Genomic DNA, 23,865 nt, shown 5'->3' with positions numbered 1-23,865 from the left:
AGATTGCTTATAAAACTGGCTGAGAAAAATACAGTAACCATATGATGATAGTGCCATTTTTTACCCATATCAGCACTACTGAAACATGAGTGTGTTGTGCTTCATTTATTTTGTTAACAATTTACGAGTCAATAAATCTTGAGGGAAGACATCTTCCAAATTTGCTGCTCTTAGAGAGAGCTGACTTGGTTGGGTGTTTTATGGAATAGCTCCACCAGTTACTTTTTACTAGATAAGGACATTACCCTGGTGTCACGGCTATTTTGCAAGCCTGTAATTGCCTTCTATGACCCTGAAATGTCTCCCGGGATTTCAACAGGAGGGGATGTTTTCATCCCTTTTCCCATGACTGCAATGTGGTGCTGCTAGCACTAGTGGCTGCTGTATTTTGCCCGAAAAATGGCTAGGTTTCACTTCTGGATGAGCTAGACTTTTTAAAAGAGAATACACGCAGATTAAGGCATTCATCCTTCCAGCATCATAAATTACTGAAAGTTTTCTGCCTTTCATTTTTCTTGAAGGAAATGAAACATGGACAAGTTTCTAGCAAGTACCAACTTCATCAAGCAAACAAAGCCTTCCAAGTCCAAACACTGAATTTTCCAGGTATAGAAATGGGGAAGAAAAGATAAAATATTATGTATTTTACTAAGACTTTGCAGGCTTGTTCTTAAGGCCTTTTCTATGCTTTAATATGTGCTCCCCGTATGTCATTCCATAGACATGTCTGGGAAGAAAGATGGTTGTTATTCTCATCAGCTCCTTATCTTCAATTTGCTTTTGCTGCATTGGCACTGTGATAGCTGGGGGTGGGGAACAGTGGCTGGTCAGCTAGGAACATGTCATGGCCACAGTTCACTATTGAATACTATTTTGAAATCAAGGATTTGAGTGTCATGTGTTTTCCTACCATCTCATTGCTCTGCAAACAGAGGCTGCTGGACTGACAAACATATGGAATACAAATGGGGCAAGACTGGTTTCTTTTTTGTATGGTTTACACACAAACTCACTTGCAGAAGCAAAGCCAAGAGTAGAAAACTGGCCAAAAGAAGAGCATGAACAGTTCTGCAGCACAGAGAGGTTAAAAGAAAAGCTGCTACCAACAGAGTGGCTGAGCCAAAAAGCCTTAACTTTTCTAGACTCATAAGGAAACATGGTGAAAATTATTAGTTTTTCAAGTTGAGGCTCTTCAAAATTCTGTTCTGTTTTAAATTAAGATAGGTCTTGAATTCCAATGCTGAGCCTCTTCCAAGTGTGAATTTACAAATGTTTTTTCTTGTAAAATGGCATTTTTTGATGTGACCAGTGAATACTGTTGTGACCTGGAAATTAAAAATATTCTATTAGCTGCACTTTAAATACATTCTTCTTTCTGAAGCATGCCAATTCAAATGCTGTCCTGAGTAGAAAACAGAGCAGTGTAGTCAAAGTCATTATTCAACCTACTTGACAACAGAAGCACTCAGCTTCTGTGAGCTGGAGTGTATTAGAGGGGGGGAAAGAAACCAACCACATTCCATGAATTAAGCTTTTTTTAGCTGTAGCATGGAATACTCTGATCTCTCATGTTCTGTGGATAAAACAGCTTTCCTTTGTGTCTTTTTCAGATTATTTTTCAATGCTGATGTGTGAATGTTAGAGCAGCATTGACTCTTTTGGCCATGACAGTTAAGACAATATTTACAGTACTTCCAGCTTGTTTGTATTAGAAGTCAGAATTTCTTTGGTGTGAAAAATACACACACAGTCCTGTGTTCTGCAGCGTGGTAGATGCATCCATGAGCAATTTTCTTGTTTTAACTCCCTTTCTGATGAGTTACTGCAGTTAACTCAAGTGTTCTGCCTCAGCTTCCTCTTGAAGCAATAATCCCTGTTGCTTCTCTCTTTGCCTGTCTCATCCACCCATGCACACAGCTCCTGCCAGGCAAATTCTACTTGCTGTATTTCCATTCACTCCCAGAGAAGTCCCTCTGCCTAATGGTGGAAGTCCACCAAACAGCTAAACTGATCCAAAGCCTTGCTGAGACCACCTTTCCCTGTCTCTCTTCCCCATCCCCCAGCTGCCTGATCCCATCGTCTTTACTGTTCAGACGAGCACCAGAGGGCATACAAGCAGGAGAAATGCAAAGCCATTTAGATAAGGGAGCGCACAAGAAATGCCCTGCTGGCTCAGACCAAAGCTCTGAGACCTGCAACAGGAGATGTTAGCCATCGGGAGGAGGTGAGCCTGGCCATGCTCTGTAGGCCACTCAGACCTATCCCTAGTGCCTCCATATTATGTACATCATTCCCTTGGGTGGTGGCTTCCCATGTCATCTGCAAAGGGAGGAATATTTAGTCAATTCTTCTTGTTTAGTTAGTGAAATGAAGGTGATTCACCCACGGACTTTAACCAGGTCTGTGACTAAGCTTTAATTTAAATGCAAGCTTGTTGGTGGCATGGACACCGACTTCAAAGACTGATAACAGTTCCATAGGAAATAAACTTTCTTACTGCTTTCTTTATCTGACCTTGGAGGTCAATTCAAATGAACAAAGATGTATGTAACTGCTATATTACTGCGCCCACTTAGCTACATATGTGGGCAGCCATTTCATAATTAGCCTGTTATTCCTGTTTATCATGAAGTTGCTGAAGCTAAAGTAGAACAAGGTGCAAGAACAAGATGCAGAACAAAAATCTGTGTATGTGGAGTCAGTTGAGAGCAGTTATTTTGGAATTTGCAAAATCTATTTAGAAAGCTCTCCCAGTGTAAAAAAAGACCTGTATCTCCCAAAGTACACATTTCATGATTTGGGGTATAAATATTGCCCCAACTGCTTTCTTTTTTTTTTTTTTTTTTTTTTTCTTGTAATAAGATATTTTTGTGCAGGGATTGATAAATTACAGAACAGAATTATTTTGTTAAAAATGAAAAAACCTGCTTTTTGCAATACTGCAAGATTTTAATATACATCAACCACAGGTTAGCAATGTGCTCAGTAAGAGATTTTTAAAGGACTGAATTTTAGCTACAATCAGGATATGAGCTTAATCCGCATCTGTTCATTTTGCTGCTAGCTTACTTGTAGCTCAGGCGCTCCTTGAGGTCCTTCTAATTTATCAGCTACCAGTGAAATGAAGAATATGACTTACAGAAAGAATAATAATACATTTTACTTCTATTAAATAGTAACACATCTGCCTCTTGGATTCTAACTTTTTCCTTGTATTTCGCTCACCCTTCTACTCCTCCTGGGGTTCATAAGCTTGGTGGTTCCATTCTGGTGTCTGTTGCAGGGAATGATATGGACAGCTGTCAGCATCTGGAGCCCTTTGCTGGGAGAAGATGATTGCCATGTTGATGGTTTCTCCTTCCTTGTTCCAGGATCCACTTGGCTGTCATTTTGATGTTTGCTAGCAAGCATTGACACCTTTTTTTGTTGGTCTGCAGTGCGATGCTGCATCTGATTGTACAGTATGCACTGCCTATTATATGTGTTAGTTTCTATTTTTTTGGTTCTCTTTGTTACCCCTAAGACCAGTTTAATCCAGGTCAGCATTTCTCTGATCAGTGTTGAGTTGTTTATAGCCATCAAGTCTCCAGTGCCAAGCCTGTGCCTTGCCTGCTGTCTCTGAGTGTCTGTGCTCCTCTGCACCACCTCTTGTGTCACCATTTCTCTGCTGTTGCACCAGGCCTGCATTTCTCTACATCTACACTGCATCCTTGTGCTACTGTAAATCTCTCATTCTACGTAGAATAACTGTTTGTTACTGCTCTTTCTACAAAATGATGGCTGTACCATGCAGAGATAAGCAGAAATAAAACAAATAGACCTAGTCAATCATGGAAACTGCTGTCACAGCTAATCAAGTAAAACAAAGGTACAGAAGGGTTGGAGAGAGTTCAAACAAAGCAAGCCTGGCAAGCCACAGTCCTGAGGCCTTGCAAATTCAGTGCAAATGTTACAGCAAATTATGCAGTATTACAGTGCTACGTGGTTACAATGTGTTGGCCCTAAAAGCTGTAACACAACCAGATAATCCCTCAGGTTTGAGCGCATTTTAGAAGTGCTTATGCTGGTATATTTTCTCTTTTGGGGTAGAAAACACAAATATGCAAGAATTAAGAGTCCCAGTTATCTGACATTTTAAAACCATAAGTTAGCTCAAAGTATATTGCATATTTTTGAAAGCAAAATTGCATTACATAGTGAATGGTAGAAAATAAGGGTAATGGCATGGATAGCCAAGCACTGCAATTGTCTGGTTCTTACTTAAAAAACGTCTGATAAAATAAAATCCACAGCCTCCCCAGGCAAACAGACATCTGCCAAGTTTAGCTGATTCTGCTTTGAGCTAGATGATCTCTTGATGTTCCTTTCAGTCCCACTGTTCTCAATTGCTAGTTTGCTCTTCTTTCCTTAAATAAAAAACTTCTTGTGCATTCTCAACTAGGAATGCTTTTCTTACTCCCTTTGCTTGTTGTTAGACTCTGCAGACAACATACTGATGCGTGCCTCCAGAAAGCCTCTTAACTGGGTTTAGGTTTTGCAGAGCTTAAGAGTGGCCTTATTTACTCCAGTCTGCTTTTTGTTAATAATGTAATCCTTTATTGTATAGAAGGAATTACTTATTTCAAAATCACCTATCAAATTTATCACAAAGAAGATTAAGCTTATGGTGCCTGGACTACTATCACTTATTGTATTTGTATATTTAACATATTTAGAGATTATTTCTTTTTCATTTAGAAAAATACCCATGCCTGAGTTGTGTAGTCTGTGTTTTGAGATCAATAAATTATCTTTGGCATCTTTTCTTCTCCAGTCACCCAACCTTTTGTGGTCCTGACTTGACCTGGCACCTCTTTAATATCAATGAGCACAGCCCTCTAATCCTTCATTTCCTCCAGAGCTGCAATGCTGAACCATAGTTTGGACAAGGCATCTTGATACACAGAAAGGAGATATCTAATCCTATACTATATTCTTAATAATTAATTCAGGGTAAATTAAAGGTGGCAAAATCTGTGTCTTTTAATGCAGAATCACTCCCAACAGTGTAGTATTGATTATTTTGTGCAAATTCCACAGGGCACATTAAAGCAGCATGGCTTTTTCCTGAGACTGACTGAGGTGCAATCTGTTTGCCTGGCACTTCCTTGCAGAAAGGTTTTAATCAGATTTTGTTTGGGAAGTGGTGATCATTAATTCTGATGTGACTGAGGAAGTAGCTACAGTGAGACCTCAATGCAAGGCTGTAATGATCAGTGAATCTGGGGAATTTTGGGGAGGTAATAGCTGACACAACTTCTAAAACGGTGCTGAACTCTCCCTCTGTATGTTCCTTTGCTATAGGAAACAGAAGAAAGTTTTTACCCTGGTCATATTGGATTGCTTTTGAAATATTCAGTATTCTTTCCCTCTCTATTCCCCTCTCCCCCTCAATGTGTATTTTCAACTTTATAGGGAAAATACTCCAAACAATTGCTGCTAGAGAAGGAAGGGCTGAGGAATATGAAGAAATTGCTGCATCTTTGCCCAGAAGCATGTTGTAATTCTGGGAAGATTTTCACGTGTGTCACCGTTTTAGTCTGGGACCAACTGTGTATGAAATGCATTCCTATGGAAACCAGAAGGCACAGTTTTTCCAAAACAATCCAGACATAAATGTACACTTATATCTCAGGCTGAATCTTTATGGATTTTATTCTGGAAAGCCAAATATCGGTTTATTCTGTCCTGGTTAAGAACAAGCGAACTGCCACCTTGAATGATCAGAGAAGGCACTAGCTTTACCTAAACGTGTATGAAAACAAAACCAACCAACCAACAAGACACCCCTACTGCAACCATGGATTAAAATGGTTGGTGAGGATGAAAAAAACCAGCTGGATACTTAGTATTTTTATGGCATTGGGATAAGATCTCAAGTGAGAAGAAATGCAGATGGCAGTGGTGTGTCTTACTGCCAGCGGCTGAGATGCAGCTGGAGGTGCACTGGTCAGCAGCAGAGCCTGTAGGAGGGAAAGAGCAGACTCTGGGATGCCTCAGCTCACTTGGCTGGTGTGTAACGTGATGGGGTATGTGGGGTGACTTTATCGCACAATGCCAGGTGAAAGCCAAGCGAGCGGTTAATGATCTCAAAACCTTTTGAGGATACAGAATGTAATTTATTGCCCAGAGTAGCGCTTTGGGGTGGGAAATTATCTTCAGGTTCTATACATTCATTGACCCCTCTGAGAACAATTTTACAAACCAGAAGGATAACGGAGGGACGGTTGTTTACAGAGGCACCGGCTGCCGCAGAGGCGTTCAGCAGCACCAGAAGGATCCCTCTCGGCGTGTGCATTCTGCTCTGGAATAAAAGCATACCTTGTGAAGGAATTTGTCCTTCAAGGACTGTCTGCCTAAGTGCTCTGCTGGAATAGCTCTTGCGGAATAATGCAGCTTTCAGAAGCAGTGCCAGCTGGTTCCTCTGTATAGACAAAGCCCTGGGCACACCGAGTTAGACTTCAGGCACTGCCATAAACTGCTTGATGCCTTGACGGGGGACCCTGTGAGCACTCCTGTGGTGTGCTGATGGTTTGGCTGCTGGTGTAGACTAGGGGCTGTGGGTTTTGTTGGTAGGTTTCCTGACCTGGCTAGCACTTAACGAAACTTGTGTGCGGCTGTCCTCCTGTGGGTGGAGGGTGGGGAAGTTAATCAGAAGCGCCTTGAAACTCGCCGCGATGATGCTCCCATCCCTTCTGCCGTCTGAACCCCCCCACCCTGGCCCAGCGAGGCAGGGGCCCCGAGGGGCAGCCAGGAACCCTTCCTGCTCACACAAGTATGCCAAGGCCTCCTTCACATGCTGTCCTGTACCGAGGGTGCTACCAGAGGCAAGCTAAAACGGGTGACTGCTTTCCAAATATTGTCTCCAAGAAGACTGCAGACCCGCAGAAGTATTCGTATCCTAAAAAGCACCTTTTCCACCCTTTTAAAACGGCAGGTTAAGCTCACGTGTGTGACTCGGCCTCATCTTCTTGTCCTGTGGCTTCAGGCAAGCCGTTTATCTTCCAGCTTTTGCAAACAGAGGCCCTCCGGCAGGCTTTGGCCGCCCGACAGGAAACCCGCCGCTCGCCCCGTTCAGGAAGACGTGCGTGTGGCACCCTGGAAAAACAAAGGCTGCGCCGTGTCAAACCGAACCCCCCCCCCCCCCCCAGCCAACCCCGCTCCACGTTCGTTTGGTTTTTCCATCCGGCAGGGGAAGGGCGGGTCGCTGCTCCCGCCAGGAGCCCGCGCGCCCCGCCCGGCGGTTTTGGCGGGAGGGCGGGAACGTGCGGGGAAGGCGCCGGGTCCGTCCCCGCGGGAGGCGCCGGGCGCTGCGGGAGCAGCGGGCGGGTGTCGGGAGCTCGGATCCCCGCTCCCAGGCCGGGGGTACCGTGGCTGCTGGCTGGCTGCCCGGCGCTCCCGGAGGGGCCCGGGAAACCAGCTGCGTTTCCGCGGTGGTTGTGATTTCGATGGGGAACGTTTGTGCCCCGCCCGGGGGGGGGGAGGGGAGTTCTGTGGTGCTTCGCCCTTTGGGAACGGGGATTTGCGCCCCCTGAAAGGGCGGCTGGGGAGGAAAAGCCAAATAGATCCCTGTGTTGATACATGATTAATCATTTATTTGCCTCTGACAACAGACGTGAAATTCCACCAGGGCACCCCTCGGGGCAGGTCAGAGCTTCTCCTGCCCCTCATGTGGGGCACGAATTCCGCTCCAGTCACGTCAGCTTCCACGTTCCTGGCAGTTCAAAACCTGCCACGTGCTGGGGCCTGGTCCTTGTCACACCGACAGTCTGTACTGGGAAGTGGCTTTAAACTGGAGGAGGGTAGATTTAGGTTGGACATTAGGAGGAAATTTTTCACTGTGAGACACTGGAACAGGCTGCCCAGGGAAGTTGTGGAAGCCCCCTCCCTGGAAGCGTTCAGGACCAGGCTGGATGGGGCTCTGAGCAGTCTGGTCTGATGGGAGGTGTCCCTGCCCATGGCAGGGGGGTTGGGACTAGATGACCTTTAAGGTCCCTCCCAACCCAAACCATTCCATTATTTTGTGATTTGTTGAAAGGAGTGTAGCGCGCAGGTCTTGCTCACCCATCCTAGTGAGTAGCTCCTGGGGTGGTAACAGCAGGGTCGGGGCACCCGGGGTGGCCCAACCGTGTTTGTGCTTCCTCGCTAAGATCCTTGTTTCTTCACAGATTTGCTGTGTTGTCTCAGACTTTCACCCTGTTACCTGGTTCACTGCAGGCAGCGGTGGCTCTGGGTCTTCGGTGTGCCAACGTACCAGCAGCAGGAGGTTTCTCCACTAAACAGGAGGATTTTGCTCATCCCTAAAGCTTTCAGTCGGGTGTGGTATAATTTCTGCGTTTTCCCTCCTAGCCTGCAGGAAGGCACAGGCCTGGGTCTGCCTCGTTTTTCGGCTGTGGGATGCCAATTGCCTAAGGATGGGGAGTGGGAGAATGATCCCATGACTTCTTCAGCTGTGCCTGGAGTGCAGGATTATATCGATTTCAGGAGGATATTGTTCATGGAGGAGGGGATTGTAACACCATTGTAATGCCTTTTGCATTACCTGTTTTTCTTCTTTCAGTATTTGAAGCAAAGATGGTTTTTTAATTTCTTCAAATATTTTCTTAATTAATGTTTTGCTGTAATTATTGTTCTTATATAAGGCATGATGAGAAGGCATGATTTCTCATTCCATAATTGTCAGCGTTCTGAAATGGAAACAACTTATTTTATAGTCATATTTCTGTTAAATACTAACAAAAGGGACTCCATTTAAACCCTTTCTAGCCAAACCTGTTCATCTGAGAGTAACACAGTAGATTTTCTTCTTTTAGTCTGGTAAAAAGAGTTGGAAGCAGAGTGGAAGTTTAAATCTGTATGTGATGGCACACTGAGAAGGTTCTGTAGTTCAAGGACTTCTTAAAAGTCCTTTTACAGTCATTTTTTAATTTATTGCCACCCCAATACTATCTTTGTTTACATTTCCCTGCAGTGATCACTAATTTATTGCCTGCTCTTTCACAATGAAGGCCATGGAGGACCAAGTAGTCCAAGAAGAACCAGGATACCATGATGATGAGGTAAACTTATGGTTAATTGGAAAATAAGTGCAGAAAATAGGTGCAAAATACCTTGTTTGAAGGTATTTTGATAGTATTATGAAATCCAAGGAGAGGCAGGAGGTCCCCAAAGACCATCAGGGAGTTAAATGCTTTTAAAATTTTGTTCCAGTCTAATGCTGAGAAAATCTTGTTCTATTAGTCCCTGTACAGCCTTGCTCTTCAAGTGCTCAACATTAACCTTTCAAAACTATGCACAGTTTTTAATGGGATTATCATTATTTACTTGTATTTTAGACTTCTATGTTAAATGCAAGGGGACTATCAGTTTTATGTTTCCAAGCAATGGTCATCAGCCTGAAAAGCCTGAGGAACTGTGGCAGAAGGAATCAAGATGATGATGATAACACAAGTGTTATTAGCACAGCAGAGGATGACTTGCCTGTGAAAATACAGTTTATGAAGAAGGGGATAGGAAATGTGTAGGCCTTTTTGTCTCACTGTGGCTTTTCTTATTTGGGCAGTGCAACAAGTTATGTATTATTAGGGAAAATAATGTAAATGTTTACAAATTCAAAACAGACACATAGTGAAATAGGTGTAATTACAAGAAAAGGCTTTTTTTCTTTTTTTCTGCTATTTTTTCAGGAATCATTTTTTCAGGATATTGACCTGCTACAAAAGCATGGAATTGTAAGTATTAGCAATGACTTTATCACATAAAGCTACTGTAAGGTCATTTCTCCAAAAGCATTTATACATTGACACAAGTAACTGAATTTCTTTCTTGCAATACATTCTAAATCAGTCATGTGTAGAGAAATGTTGCCTTTGGTGATAAGACAGGTTTGCAGAAAATCTCATTCCTGTCAGATTCCTAAATAAAGTGGCAAGATATTCAAAGTATTTAGCGCCCAGCACTCTTGAAAAACCAACAATGTGCTAATTTATTTGAAAACTGTGTGATAGATTACTTCCTGTTCCTGCCAATCTTTGTAATTACTCCTGCATTTCTGGTGCCTCTGAAATTACACTGTGACAATTGCTGTTAGACTATTTCCATCATACTGGTGAAGGGGATAGAGTGGGAGTGAGGAAAGTATTAGCAGTAAGAGAAATAAGTGGTTCATTTTCTTCATTAAATATTAATTCATATAATCATTGTAATATAATAATTGTTATTGCATTAATATCACCTCTTTATTTGAATCATTAATATTATATGCTTATCTAGGAGTCTGGCTTATGAGGGCCTTGAGAAAAGAAGACTAAGAGGGGACTTTATTAATGTCTATAAATATCTGAAGGGTGGATGTCAAGAATGGGCTGGTCTCTTTTCAGTGGTGCCCTGTGATAGGACTAGGGGAAATGGCACCAAGCTGTAACACAGGAAGTTCCACCTCAACATGAGGAAAAATTTCTTTACTGTGAGGGTGACAGAGCATTGGAAAAGGCTGCCCAGAGAGGTTGTGGAGTCTCCTTCTCTGGAGACTTCAAGACCCATTTGGTCATGTTCCTGTGTGACCTGCCCTAGGGGTTCCTGCTGCAGCAGGGGGGTTTGACTTGATCTTTAGAGGTCCCTTCCAACCCCTATGACTCTATGATTCTTATTAGGTTCAGTGTTACAGAAGCAGAATAAGAAGCTGGGTTTGCCTGAAATAATGGAAGACTTAACTCTAGCACAAATTACTGCAAATGGGTATAGATGAGGAGGACACAGACACATTGAGACAGTGTTAGTCAGCACTAGAGTTACTGGGCTTAGCGTGTCAGCAGTGTAATTGTTTGCAACATTTTTTTACTGGCAATTCACTGACAGCTTTAAAGAGAGTTCTGAAGAAGAATCACGAGGGCAGGAGCTCTAACTGTGGGGCAACATAGGAAAAATGCACAAATTATTGTGTTAAAAATACAACAATTTGACCAAAGAGGGTGACCTTGTGAGCTGTAAGGGAGCTGTATGAGCCTGTCAATATTAAATGAAGCATGGTATGCAGAGAATGATACTAAGGCATGAAAGATCTTGAAAATAAAGAATAATTACTTAGGCTGTTCTTCTGATTTAGTAAGGGTTTCCTGCTCCTTTTCTTTTTCCTGTGGTTATTACCACATCCCAGGAAAAGCTTTTCTTCTCAGCTCTCACAGTTAAAATCTTCGTGTGAACATACAATGATCCATATCTGTTGGATTCATTTGCTTAAATAAATATTTTTTGTGGGATTAGAAAGGTTTTCCTAGGAGCAGAGAGAGAAATATTTCCTAGATCTGATGGTGCAGCCACAAAGAGAGTCAGATTAGCACAACCTAGGCTGTGGTTTGAAGTTCAGAAGTGTTTGGTAGGAATTAAGGTGCTGTGACCCCAAGACTTTGCTGAATGTTCCTGCCCTCGGAGCATGCTGTCCCTTCTCCTGGCACATCTGCTTTTGTAGTCACGCTGTGAACTGGATTTGTGAATCAGTTCGTCAAAAAATTACCACATCAAAACATGTGGTTTTCTTTTTTTTGTTTGTAAATTCTCTGCCTGCTCCCTTTCCCACCTCAGGGAGAGGGCTGCAACATTAAGGTAAAGGATCAGGACAAGCAGCTGGTGTTAAGGGGGCAGGAATGTCAGTATGTTAAGCCAGGAGTACTGCTGAACACTTCACAGTATTCACAGAACCACAGAATCATTTTGGTTGGAAAAGACCTTTAAGATCATCAAGTTCAACCATTAACCCAGCACTGCCAAGTCTACCACTAAACCAGGTCCCTAAGCACCACGTCTACAAGGCTATTAAAACACCTCCAGGGATGGTGACTCCACCACTTCCCTGGGAAGCCCATTCCAGTGCCTGACAAGCCTTTCAGGGAAGGGTTTTTTTCCTAATATCCAATCTAAATCTCCCCTGGCACAACCTGAGGCCATTTCCTCTTGTTCTGTCACTTGTTACCTGGGAGAAGAGACCAACCCCCCACCTCACTGCTTCCTCCTTTCACGTAGGTGTAGAGACCAATGAGGCCTCCCCTCAGCTTCCTTTTCTCCACACTAAACAACCCCAGCTCCCTCAGATGCTCCTTGTAAGCTTTCTGCTCTAGACCCTTCTCTGGCACCTTGCCCTTCTTTGGACAGATGCCAGCACCTCAATGTCTGTCTTGTTGAACTACTGAACTATAGTCTGAGGAGGTATATGTCCTAGGACCTTGGTTGGTACATAAGCTGTTGGTGAGAGGTGTATCTGAGGGAGAGAACAAGGACTTCTGTAACTGGGTCTACCACACAAAGACTTGTAATGCAGAACAGCCTTGAGGCTGATGTGACCAGGAAGACAGAGCCACTGAAGAAATGCAGAAGCAGGGTAACACTTTTTAAATTTTGGTCTACAGAAAAAGCTCTTTGCAGCAGTATTCTGTTGTCTTAATAGGAAAATACAATAAAACCACTTGATTCTTTTTATATTGCTGGTTATTATATTTTTTGGGGTGGAAGAGTAATTTTTATTCGTGACCGATTTTATCCATCTCTGTTAATGTAATAATCAAAAACCACATCACTGAATGAGAAATAAGCTTCCCAATGAACATGACTAATTTCTAACCTAGACCCCCTCCGTTCTTATGTCATATGCACCCACACGCTCCAGATAAATAGATGATACATCAACTTCATAGTTTTTTTCAAGGAAAAATCTTGCCTGGAAATGGTAAATTGAAGTATTATCCCAAACTTGTCACATGGTATGTCTTCTTGTGAGTAATCTGTTACTTGCCTTTATGTTTCCAGTGATGTCAGAATCATAAAATGAGGTGAGAGGAGGCAAAATCTGTCTGTAGGGCACTTACTGAGGTCATGCTGTACACAATTTATGAAAAACTAGTAAATTCACTCCAGCCCAAAGTGTCGGTCAGATCTGGAGGACACATTTGCTTTAAACTGGACACGCTGTGAACATGCAGAAACAGTGCAGCAGTTCTGGCAGTCCTTGCGAGCCAGCTCCCAATAATCCATGATGAGATTATCTTGTTTACAGATTATCTGCGCTAAGGGAGCAAGGACAGATTGAGTGTTACAGAGTTTAGTATGGTGGGCTCCACGCTATCTGAAATAATCCCTGCTGTTTCCCTACTACCAGCCTGGATCTAGAAAGACTGGCACAATTAACCATAAACGTATAATAAAATGTGTTTCAAATATTCACGGTTTAGTTGTTAACTGTCATGAGTACTCATGGAAGAAAACTTTCTTCACAGAATGTAGCAGATATTAAAAAACTGAAGTCAGTTGGGATCTGCACAATTAAAGGAATTCAGATGACCACGAGGCGGGCACTGTGCAATGTGAAAGGGCTTTCAGAGGCCAAAGTGGACAAGATTAAAGAAGCTGCAAACAAGCTTATTGTAAGCCAGTCCCTTTCCTGATACTTAAAACTTATGCTGGCCTCTCAAAAATGTTGTGCAACATTTCTCTTCACAGATTTTTTTCACCACATCATCAAGATGATTTTGAAAACTATTCTGCTCATTACCCTAAAGGAATAATACTTTGATACTGTACAGCAACCAGACTAATGCTGTGGTGCTTCTCCTACCCAACCTGTGTAAATGAGGCTAGTGTGGAGAGGGATATTTATATGGTATATTGCACTTTGGCTTCAGGTTAAAGCTAAAACAAACTTCTCTTGTTCTCTATGGTCTTCCTTAGGAACCAGGCTTCCTGACTGCCTTTGAGTACAGTGAAAAACGGAAGATGGTATTTCATATTACCACTGGGAGCCAGGAATTTGAGTAAGCTGATCTCTACTTAAATCCCCCCTTAGTCCAATTTTTTTCTTTTTTTCAGTAATCATATTTATTGTCTTTAATGAGACACAGAAGTATAAAGGAACAAATACTCAGCTAGGACATGTAGGTTACCTTGCATTTGGAGCTAGTGCTGGCTCAAAGCTGCCTGCATCAGTAAACAACAAAACCAGGGGAAACTGGACTTTGTACAGCCATTCTAAATAATCAGAAGTTTGCATCCAGAAATCCCAAGCCTATCACATTTTTTTTTATCTATTCAAAGCAACCTGCAGGACTCAGGTTGAAACTGTAAGTCTTCAAGACCTTGCTTTAGATATTTTTATGGAATATTATATTTTCAAAGGTATTTTCTCCCTTCTTTTCAGTGATAATTTATTCAGATCTTTCACTTGCACACAGAAAGGAACATTGAGACCAAGTTGAATCTTTATGAATTAGTGATCATTTAGTGTTCTGCATTTAATGCATCAAGTGAGGGGTTTTGGGCAGAAACAACTTTTCTTAAAGTAGCCAGAATTTCTCTGTTTTACTTTCCTCTTGTGAGTTTAACTATATAATATTCTCTCCCTTTCTTTAGTAAACTTCTGGGTGGTGGGATTGAAAGCATGGCAATCACTGAGGCCTTTGGAGGTGAGAAAAAAATGTTAAATGAGTATCACTGAACAAAGAATTGCAACTTAGTTCAGATTTTAAATCAAGCTCTCTTCTAAGAAATTGATCAAGTTGTAGTCATGAGTACTTGCATGACTGTAAGAAGAAAGAATTCATTTATCTTACTGTTTTCCTTTTTTTCCTCCTTCATTTGCTTGCAGACTAAGTTTGAGCTGAGTAATCATCAGACCTGGGACATACTGATTCTGTACAACATGACATCATTAACACTAACTTGTCCCACAGGGAAGATTTCCTGGAATCAGTCTCTGTTCCTTTCCAGTAACAAAACTGCCATAAAAGTAATTTTATTTATGCACACACAGGATACACTGCATTTTATATAAGATTTTGAAATTACAGTTAAGCTACTACTATAGTAAATTTTATCAGCTAGTGATGAACACTCTGGTAATAAATAAGAGTTTGTAAACCACAATATTCTTTAGAAAAGATGAACTGCAGACTGACATGGCTTGATATAATGCGGTTAATGAACTCAAAAGCTTCTCCTTGATCATTTTACTGAAAATGAAACTGGGCCAGGTCAGTGGAATCCACCATTTCTTCCCACCCCCACACCTCAATTAACACTTCTTCACAGATGCCATGTGGTATTTGACTTCTACAGAGAAAAGAAAAAAAAATTCCCAGCAGTCAAGTATGATAATGTGAGAGCATTTCAGAGTTTGCTTTTTATGTGACACATTTCTACTGCACAGAATATGATCTGTAAATTTGGGTTAAATGATGTAAAAAGGTAGAGATAGAGGTGAATTTTGTAATTGAGAGTGTTTCTCACTGCAGTAACTCCTGAATCTGGCAAACTCAGAAAAAGAAACCCTGACTTGTTTTTTTTGTTGGTCTTCTTTATTTAACAGAGTTCCGGACAGGCAAAACCCAGCTATCACACACCCTTTGTGGTAGGTGCACTGCCTTAAAGCAGGGAGCAGTTTCTTCCCAGTATATTTACAACTATACCAGAATTAAACACAAACCAGAATCTAGAAATACAGTGAAACAGACCTGGTGACTCTTACCTCCACTAATTGTCTTTGAATAGAGATCTCATATAAATTATTACTTTTTAATAGTGCTCATATCAGTGTAAGTTTTGCCACAAGGAGAGAGAAGATTCTTTTTTTATTATTATTTTTCCCCTTTTTTTTTTTCTGGATAAGAGAAAGCTCAGGGGAGACCACATAGTGGCCTTCCAGTACCCAAAGGGGCTACAGGAAAGCTGGGGAGGGTCTTTTTACAAGGGTGTGTAGGGGTAATGGATTAAAACTGGAAGATGGGAGATTTAGATTAGACATTAGGAAGAAATTCTTCATTATGAGGGTGGTGAGACACTGGCACAGGTTGCCCAGAGAAGCTGCGGCTGCCGCCTCCCTGGAAGTGTTCAAGGTCAGGTTGGATGGGGCTTGGAGCAACCTGGTCCAGTGGGAGGTGTTCTTGCCCATAAAGGGGGGCTGGAACTAAATGGATTTTAAGGTCCCTTCCAACCCAAACCATTCATGGTTCTATGTCTCTAAGATAATAGACTGTCTTAGAGAAACCAGTGAAACGCCACCATTTAGAAAAGCTAAGCACAAATATGGGTTACAGGTAGACAGAAGCATTGTCCAGAAAAGGGCACAGGCAGGATTCTTTCTTAGCAACTCTTTTAATTTCCTGGTTGCAAGGGGTTCTGCTGAATATGACATTCTGAAAGGGCACTGAAAGGATACTACTGGCTGACAGTAACCGGATAAACAAAGATTTTGGCAGTCACTGTATTCAGCAGTGCCAAACACAGCAGGACTCTGATTTCCCAGTGATATCTCTCAATGTGTAAATGACAGTAAATAATAACCAATCTCCTAATGCGGCTGGAATATAGTTACCAGACAGTGGATAGGCAAATATTCCTTTAAATGAACCCTGTATTGTAAAGGGAATTGTGGCACCTTCTGGAAAAATAAGGCCTCTTCCATTTAGTACAGTAATGGTCAGCAGAATCATATCCTTTTGTATGGGTGATTACAACTGAATGAATTATTTTAGCTTATTCACTTCAGAGAGACTAAACCTGCAATCAGTGACTATTGACATATCAGGAAAAATTCATAGCCAAAGAATTTTTGATCATATGAATTACAGCTTGGAAAAAAAAACCCTACTAAATCAATAGCATTCATTTGGGCAGAGGATTAAGAGGATGCTTTGTGCCTAAGAACCTCTTAATAATATCCTTACCTATTTTCAATAGAACACATACAGATTTAGTGGTGGTACTGAGTAATACGCAATTCTGACACCACTCATTTAATCTCATCTGATCCCCAATTGAGAAAAGTGGCTTGAGTTTCTCCTCAAGCTGGCATTAAGACTTGATTTTCACATTGATTAAAACTGCTGGTTCTCTGTGATATGGATAAGCATTCATAATGCATTAAAAACAATTATAGAGGGAGCAAGACAGTATTTTTCCTGCTTTTTCATTTTCATCTTCTATGATTCACTGTAGTGACAGCTCAGCTTCCAGGACCAAATGGATATACAGGTGGAAAAATTATCTTCATTGATACTGAAAACACTTTGTATCTTTTGGACTGTTGAAAGCTACAGGTAGGATGAGCTGGAGAGACAGTTCCTTTTGTTATAAGCAAGGAGGAGGTTCCAGATAACTTTATACATGTAAAACATTACAACCGACATAGAAAGTCTGGAGACCACATTGTGTAGTGGCCCTTTTTTCTTCATAATTTGATGTAATCCAACCTGGAAAAACTAGAGTTAGGATACAGATTTTAACTGTTTGGGGTTTTTTGGTTGTGTTTTTTTTTGGTTGGTTGGTTGGTTTTGTTGTGGGTTTTTTTAGATCTAATATGCCTTCTTCATAATGACACAGGTGATAACAGCTTTTCTATTTACTTCAAGAGAAATTCATCTAAGTACCCAACACTATTTTTAACACTTCGTATCTGTGGTAGACTGTGTATAAATAGGTTTTGTTCACAGCTAAATTCCTAGAGCACAGATATCCATATGTCAAACTCCCCACCTCAAACTCTAAACACAAAACAATCACCATACCCTAAACTATCTTTAGGGTGCGTGGGACTGCGTGAAAAGTCAGCCTTCTCTAGGATCAAAAGAAATATCCTTCGTTGTTTTTCCACAGTTCTGTTTTGGAGTGGAGCTTTATTATTTTCAGAGCAGGGTATGTTCAAAGAGAAAATCCTTAACTTTGAGCAACGTCAGCCGGCCGGACCGTCTTCGCGACATCGCTGACCGCTTCAGCGTTGACCCCGACGCTGTGCTCGACAACGTGCTCTACGCACGCGCCTACACCAGTAAGACCACTGTTGCAGCCAGCATGATATCCATGTGGGTTTTTTTTTCCTCTAAGGCTCCTGTTTTAACAGTCCTCTGTTTATTAACTGAGACTGCCCACCGAGGATCGTGAAGAATGTTCTGTTGCTAAAAAAATAAGTGGTAAGCTTGCCTCCCCATTTTCTGCTCCTTGTACACCAAGTAGGCTTTGTCAGTGAAGTATTCCAGCTCAGCTGCACTGCATAAACAAGAAAGTGTTGCAGGTTTTGCTGCAACATTTAGTGAACTCTGCCATGTATATGACAAGTGTCAGTGTAGCATCTTAGTAAAATGAGCACCAATTAATGTAACCACAAGCATCTCAATACAGGCTAATTCTATAAATGCTGTTGAGAAATTCTCTACGATCTTGTGAATGGAACCTTCTAGGGACAGCTCCAACACACTTGGTCACAGGACACTGCATTAAAACTTCAAGGAAGTTCTAAATGGGACTTTTAAGTGTACAATGTAAACGTGAACATGTGTTTAATTCAATATCTCTGTGTCATTTAATTCAACATTAAATTCAAATGTTTATATTCCTTTTAAGTTCTTAACACAGCAACAACAAAAAACGTTGTCTCCATGCTAAGTTTTGTTGTGAGGATTTTCACAAAGAAGTTTTGTTAGCTCAGCGAGTGGAAGCTGGAACCTGCAGAAGCACAGGCACTGCTGGTTACTGTAGAGGTAGCTTGTTATTGGGCACTGGGTTTAAAACTGTGGGCAGTGAAAATATAAACAGGGCATCTAAAGTGGAATTTTAAAATTCAGGCTTTTGTTGCTTCAAGCCCTTTCTGGTCCTAAATTCATTTGGCAACTGTACTTCCCACCAGGTGAACATCAGATGGAACTGCTTGACTACGTCGCAGCCAAGTTCCATGAGGAAGCTGGTATCTTCAAGCTGTTGGTACAAGAGTAGTTTATTTATATGCTTACTGCTTTCAGAATAGGTTTTCCTTTTTTTTTCCCCCACTATATTTACTTATCTAGCAAAATTACAATGCAGATCATTGACTCCATAATGGCACTTTTCCGTGTGGATTTCAGTGGTCGTGGAGAGTTGGCTGAACGACAACAGAAACTCGCTCAGATGCTGTCAAGGCTCCAAAAAATATCAGAAGGTAAGGGAACATTGCAAAACCTGGAAAACATGGACAGGAGTTACTGAAACAGTAGCCGTTTGTAGCACAACCACTTCCTAGACCAAGTCTACTAACAATCAGGCACTGGCCTGGGAATCTTTCTTCACTTTACAGCCATCATTTACCAAAAAGATTCAACTGATAGTACCTTATTTCAGGATGATTGATTAAGGAGTCTTTAGAACTATTCAACATGCAGAGTTTTCCTAGGAATACTCTCAAGAGAAGTCCTAAATGAGAGAACAGGTTGTAGAACTGGACAAATACCCAGTAAGACAAACTGTCTTCTCCAAATTTTGCCAGTTTAAATACATGAGAAACATGAAGAACAGAAAAAAAGGATGAAGGCAGAGAGAGAGACAAAAAAGCTGGGCCCATTGCCATGTTCCTAGTACTTTGCAATCCTCTGAGGGATCATGACAGGATGAATAGGATCCCTCCTCTTTGGAATGTCTCAGAAATGTTGATGAGGAATGAGTAAATGTTTTTGTTGCTGTTGTTTTTCCACACAGTAAATAAATAAATAAATAAAAAATACTGGCAAAGGGAAGGAGAGTGGGCTGGGGGCAGGGAGCCAAGAGAGATGGGAACTGAGAAAGACTTGTTCAGTGAATTTTGAAAAGTGTTGGGTTTTTTTTGGCGTAAGTATTACAGCTAAAGTCACACAGGAGCAAATTTAGGCTGTCTCCTGATTAACTCCATCCATTAGATATAAAGAATATTTGCTTCCCTTTCTTTTGAAATTTGAAGTGCTTCAGCATCAGCCTTGCTTTTACCATGGGTGGCAGAATATTTTGAAATTCTGATTGAATGCAGTCCACCTTCTTTGCATTCTATTGCAGAATATAACGTGGCTGTGTTTGTGACCAACCAGATGACTGCTGATCCAGGAGCAACTATGACGTAAGACACCTTTTCTCATTCTCTTTTCAAAAATTTAATCTCATTTGTATCACATAAGATAACAGAGATGAGAGCTGAGACTGTATGGAACAAGAGGCAGGGAAATAAAGGTCCAGATTGGTCATCAGCCCCTCTAGTATGATGAATCATTCATGGCTGACACCTACAGGTTTCTCTCAATTTTTATGAGTTTTTTTAAGTTTACCTGCTGCCTGGCAGGATGGCTTCTTTCACTATGGCTTAAATGAAGAGAAGAAGCCATAAGAAGTATGGGGAAAGCACCCTGTTTTCTTTTGGAGCAGCTTATATTTGAAACTTAAAGTGTTTACTTCCTGAGCCTCTTTAATTTAATGAGAGGAAAATTATGGCAGCATTGAGCATTTGAACATCCGATCTTGAAGTACATGTGATAAAGTCCTTTTAATGATCTATTTACCTATTTATTATTAATCACTGAGTTCTATGCGCCTCATCTGGCAGTTAATAACAGTATTAACCTATGGAATTTGCACAGTGAATCAGGACAATTTTCTTGCTAACTTAGCTTTCAGGCAGACCCAAAAAAGCCCATTGGGGGCCACATCCTTGCTCATGCTTCGACTACCAGGATCAGTTTGAGGAAAGGGAGAGGGGAGCTGCGTATTGCAAAGATATATGACAGGTAAATCACCTTTCCTTCACAGGGAAGAAGCTGTGTTATGAGCATCCATAAGGTAGCAAAGTTCATGGTACTGAAACTTAACAGCTTGACAGCCAATTCATAGTTTAACTTACCATGTTTCTGGATGGTAGGTCGAGAGAAAATCTAACAGGAGAAACTAATTAAGAGATTTAAAAGTTGCATACATTAAATTACATAATCTTTGATCATAAATCCCACTAGATGCTTATCTCTTAAAGAAGACCATCAAGTAGTTTGGTAAGACTTGTGATCTCATGGCAGGAAAATTCCACAGCTGTTAAATTGCTAAGTTTTGCTGACACAATTAGTATCACTTTACCTGCTAAGCTGTGGCTGACACAAGTCATTAAAAATCACACTAGTGGAACTGCACCAAGTGTTTCAACTAAGAAACTAAGAGTTTGCACAGACAGCACCTTTCCTTCTCCTGCACCTTCTCCATTCCCCTTCCATGTGTTCATCATCTTCCAAGAGGTGGATTTCACGTTTTCTTATCTCAGTAATACTGGTCACATTCTACAGTTTGCACACAGGTATAAAGATGTGGAGACATTCCAGGTTGTTTACACTTAAAACATTTTGGGGGCTGTTTCACAACTGAGTTTAACCTGAGGAAACCCACAAGTTGTTTATTTTATTTTTTTTTTCCCCACCAGCCCTGAGATGCCTGAAAATGAAGCCACATTTGCAATAACTGCCGGAGGGATTGGGGATGCCAAAGAATAGACAGAAAAAAGGATATAACTGTACAGCTGAAAACCACCTGGGCAGTTGGGATGAAGGTTTGTGCAAGGTCACCAGCTGCCTGGCTGCACTTCTATCTGTTGGGAACCATTTGATTTATTTTTTGAGAGAACACTGGGATGAACTCTCTACAGTTCAGTTTTATTGATCTTAACAGAATTTGGTTCATTTAGGATCTTCATTTTTCAGTTGAACTTTCAGCAGACAAAGATTTAAAAAATAAGCTTGTGAATTGTTCAAAGAATCCTCGTCCTACATTTTATGAAAGTCAAAGCTGTCCTTTTACATGAGATTGGTGTACTCTTTTTTAGTTTATTTCAAAGACAGTGTCTATGTGGTAGAATAGTGCAAAATGGAACAGAATTGGAATAAACTCAGTTGTAAAACTGGTAGAAATAGATGGAAAAGGCAGTGACAGGAGCACTTCATGGAATCTCATGTACCATAGAAGAACAACAGCTACCTAAAATGTATTTTTTTAGGCATTTTTGACTAGATAATTTTGTATTTTTTTTTATCATTTTCTATTTTTTGGAGGGAACATTTTAAAACTGTTCTTACTGAAGTTAAAAAATAAAGATTGTTAATTAGAACAGCACTCCTCTCATGTTTGGGTGTTTTGGATAAAAACCCCGCTTGCAATAATCCCACTGACCAGTCATGCGAGAAATAAACTGGAAGCTGACATTTTAAAACCTTTATCTAGTCCTCTAAAGAAACAAACTTTATATAATTGCCTTTTCAGTCTCAGAATATAGACAGAATATTAAAGGTGGTTATTATTATTAAATAATATTAAATATTAAAAAGCAGCAAAAGAAAACAAAACAACCAAACCACAACCAGTGGCTAGAGAGGGGAGAAAGGCTGAAACTGGTACTTACACTGAGGGAATGGGCACTTAAGACTCAACTTGTCTGCAGGCCAGTCAGCACAGGCATGGCTCCAAACTGGGCAGATGGGAGAAAGAAGCTGGGAGTAAAGAAAGAAATGTGGGATCACAGGACAAACTACCAGTTCAGATTGCATTACCTCAAATGCTCACGGAATTGCTTGTTTCCAAAGAAACTCAACAATTTATGTATTAGAGGCTTTAAAGGAAGGCGTTCCTTTGTTCTCTTAAAATGCTGATCAGGATGGGTCTAACTTTGGTGTCTGGTTAGAGAGCTTGTCCTCAGAGATATGAATGTTTTCATTTTGATTCACTAATGCAGGTAAGAGAACATGAAGTAAAAAGGCAGTGATGACCAGAAATTAATCCCAGAAAAGCCTGACACTGTAGCCAGGGTTTACCCTGTGGCAGACCCAGAGTCTGCCTTCCTTGAGCGGTATCTTAACATATCTTTGATATTTTTCCTGAGATAACGCACTGTTTTTCACAGTGAAGAGCAATCTAAAGAGACAAAGGCACCGAGGCTGGCTGATCTTTGAGTGCCAGGAATGGCTTAACCCTTGTCATTTGATGTAGAAACTAGTTATTTGCATATGCCAGACTTCCCCACACCAAGCAGTTATATCTCATGGCCAAGTACCTGACTCTCACCCATTTAGAAAGGCCCAAGTTTCTTCCAACATTTTATTTTGAACACCAAGATTGCTTTTTGCTCTCTCATATATTCCATGCATACACACAGCAAGCAAAATTAAAACCGTAAATAATCTGGGTCTCCTCTCAGGCTATGTTGTTTCAAGGGTCTGAAAGTGGAGGGGATTCACTTTTTCATCTGCCACCGTAACTGATTTTTGGTAACCTGGCAGCCCTGAAAGCACTGCTGATGGTAGGACTGTGGTCTGGGACAAGTCTTCATGGTGTGGCTGGTCTGGCACGGGTCACCCACCAGGCACGGCTTCCAGCACCAGGATGGACTGACTGGCTACAGGCTCAGTGCATGTTCAAAGTGTGGGCACAGCACTAGAGAACTGAATTACCTCATGGCCTGTTTTACCTTTTGAGTTGCTCGTTGATTTGGGACTCAAAACACTAGCAGGCCATAAACACGGTGTCTGCACCGTGCCCAGCGTCCTTCCAAGGAACTTATTCCATCGCTTGCAACAACGCCACAGTGAGCGAACAGGACGACTTCGTTTCCTTTCTGGAGGGGCTCCTGCAGCTGAGCAGGGGGTGCGCGGCGGGGGGCTGCTGGCACGGCCCATGCTGGAGCCCCTTACGCCATTTTCTCCCGGCCTCCCGCAGCGCAGGCCAACACATCCTGCCCCAGCGCCGCGCCAACATCCCCCTGGTGCCCTGCCAAGGGGAAAAGCGAAGGGAAAACCCCAGGCCCCGCCGCCGCCATTGTCTCCCAGCCCCGCGGCCGCCCTCCCCGGGGCCCGCGGGCGCAGAGGGGAAAGGCCGTATTCTCCAAAGACGACTCCGCTGCAAAGCGAGCGTAATCCTCCAACCCTGCCCGCGCAAGCCGCCGAGGAATTTTACGCAAAGCGCGCAGGCTCTGCTGGCCCGACGCCAGCCTGAGTTGCGCAACTTGCGTACGCCGTGTGCTTAGCAACGTACGCGGCGGCCGCGGTTTCC

At 41.8% G+C, this 23,865-nt stretch overlaps 1 protein-coding gene and 2 long non-coding RNA genes across 7 annotated transcripts; 1 reads left to right on the top strand and 2 right to left on the bottom strand.

Annotated features, from left to right (window-relative positions):
• Positions 1-5,676: 5,676 nt before the first annotated feature.
• Positions 5,677-7,464, bottom strand: LOC127390801 (uncharacterized). Of its 2 annotated transcripts, XR_007890953.1 has the most exons (3): positions 6,988-7,320; positions 6,245-6,343; positions 5,677-6,002 (listed from the first exon to the last, which is right to left on the bottom strand). It is a non-coding gene; the product is annotated as an uncharacterized LOC127390801 (long non-coding RNA). The 2 variants fall into 2 exon arrangements; XR_007890952.1 differs by lacking the exon at positions 5,677-6,002 and having other exon boundaries at positions 6,137-6,343; positions 6,988-7,464.
• Positions 7,465-7,649: 185 nt separating this feature from the next.
• Positions 7,650-21,936, top strand: DMC1 (DNA meiotic recombinase 1). 4 transcript variants are annotated; one of them, XM_051632760.1, is made up of 14 exons: positions 7,650-8,111; positions 8,208-9,098; positions 9,726-9,770; positions 13,305-13,451; positions 13,756-13,838; positions 14,434-14,486; positions 15,389-15,430; positions 17,017-17,089; positions 17,754-17,845; positions 18,701-18,774; positions 18,874-18,988; positions 19,852-19,912; positions 20,457-20,573; positions 21,251-21,936. In XM_051632760.1, the coding sequence occupies exons 2-14, from the start codon at positions 9,042-9,044 to the stop codon at positions 21,318-21,320; spliced, it is 1,029 nt and encodes a 342-aa protein (XP_051488720.1). In that variant the 5' UTR covers positions 7,650-8,111; positions 8,208-9,041; the 3' UTR covers positions 21,321-21,936. The 4 variants fall into 4 exon arrangements, with proteins under 4 accessions (XP_051488720.1, XP_051488710.1, XP_051488730.1 ...); XM_051632750.1 differs by having other exon boundaries at positions 7,650-8,356; positions 9,011-9,098; XM_051632770.1 differs by lacking the exon at positions 15,389-15,430 and having other exon boundaries at positions 7,650-9,098.
• Positions 18,770-23,729, bottom strand: LOC127390803 (uncharacterized). The gene is made up of 3 exons (XR_007890954.1): positions 23,285-23,729; positions 22,223-22,310; positions 18,770-19,008 (listed from the first exon to the last, which is right to left on the bottom strand). It is a non-coding gene; the product is annotated as an uncharacterized LOC127390803 (long non-coding RNA).
• Between the last annotated feature and the right edge of the window lie 136 nt (positions 23,730-23,865).

This window comes from Apus apus, chromosome 1, assembly GCF_020740795.1.
Source record: "Apus apus isolate bApuApu2 chromosome 1, bApuApu2.pri.cur, whole genome shotgun sequence".
NCBI lineage: Eukaryota > Metazoa > Chordata > Aves > Apodiformes > Apodidae > Apus > Apus apus.
Note: the sequence above shows the minus strand (reverse complement) of the source record. Positions and strands in the feature narration are given on the sequence as shown.

Excerpts from the sequence above, each read along its gene's own strand:
- DMC1 (XM_051632760.1), top strand. The coding sequence starts at position 9,042 with ATGAAGGCCATGGAGGACCAAGTAGTCCAAGAAGAACCAGGATACCAT. Across the intron at positions 15,431-17,016 it reads GCTATCACACACCCTTTGTG|TGACAGCTCAGCTTCCAGGA; the intron begins GTAGGTGCACTG and ends GATTCACTGTAG. Across the intron at positions 18,775-18,873 it reads CTGGTATCTTCAAGCTGTTG|ATCATTGACTCCATAATGGC; the intron begins GTACAAGAGTAG and ends ATTACAATGCAG.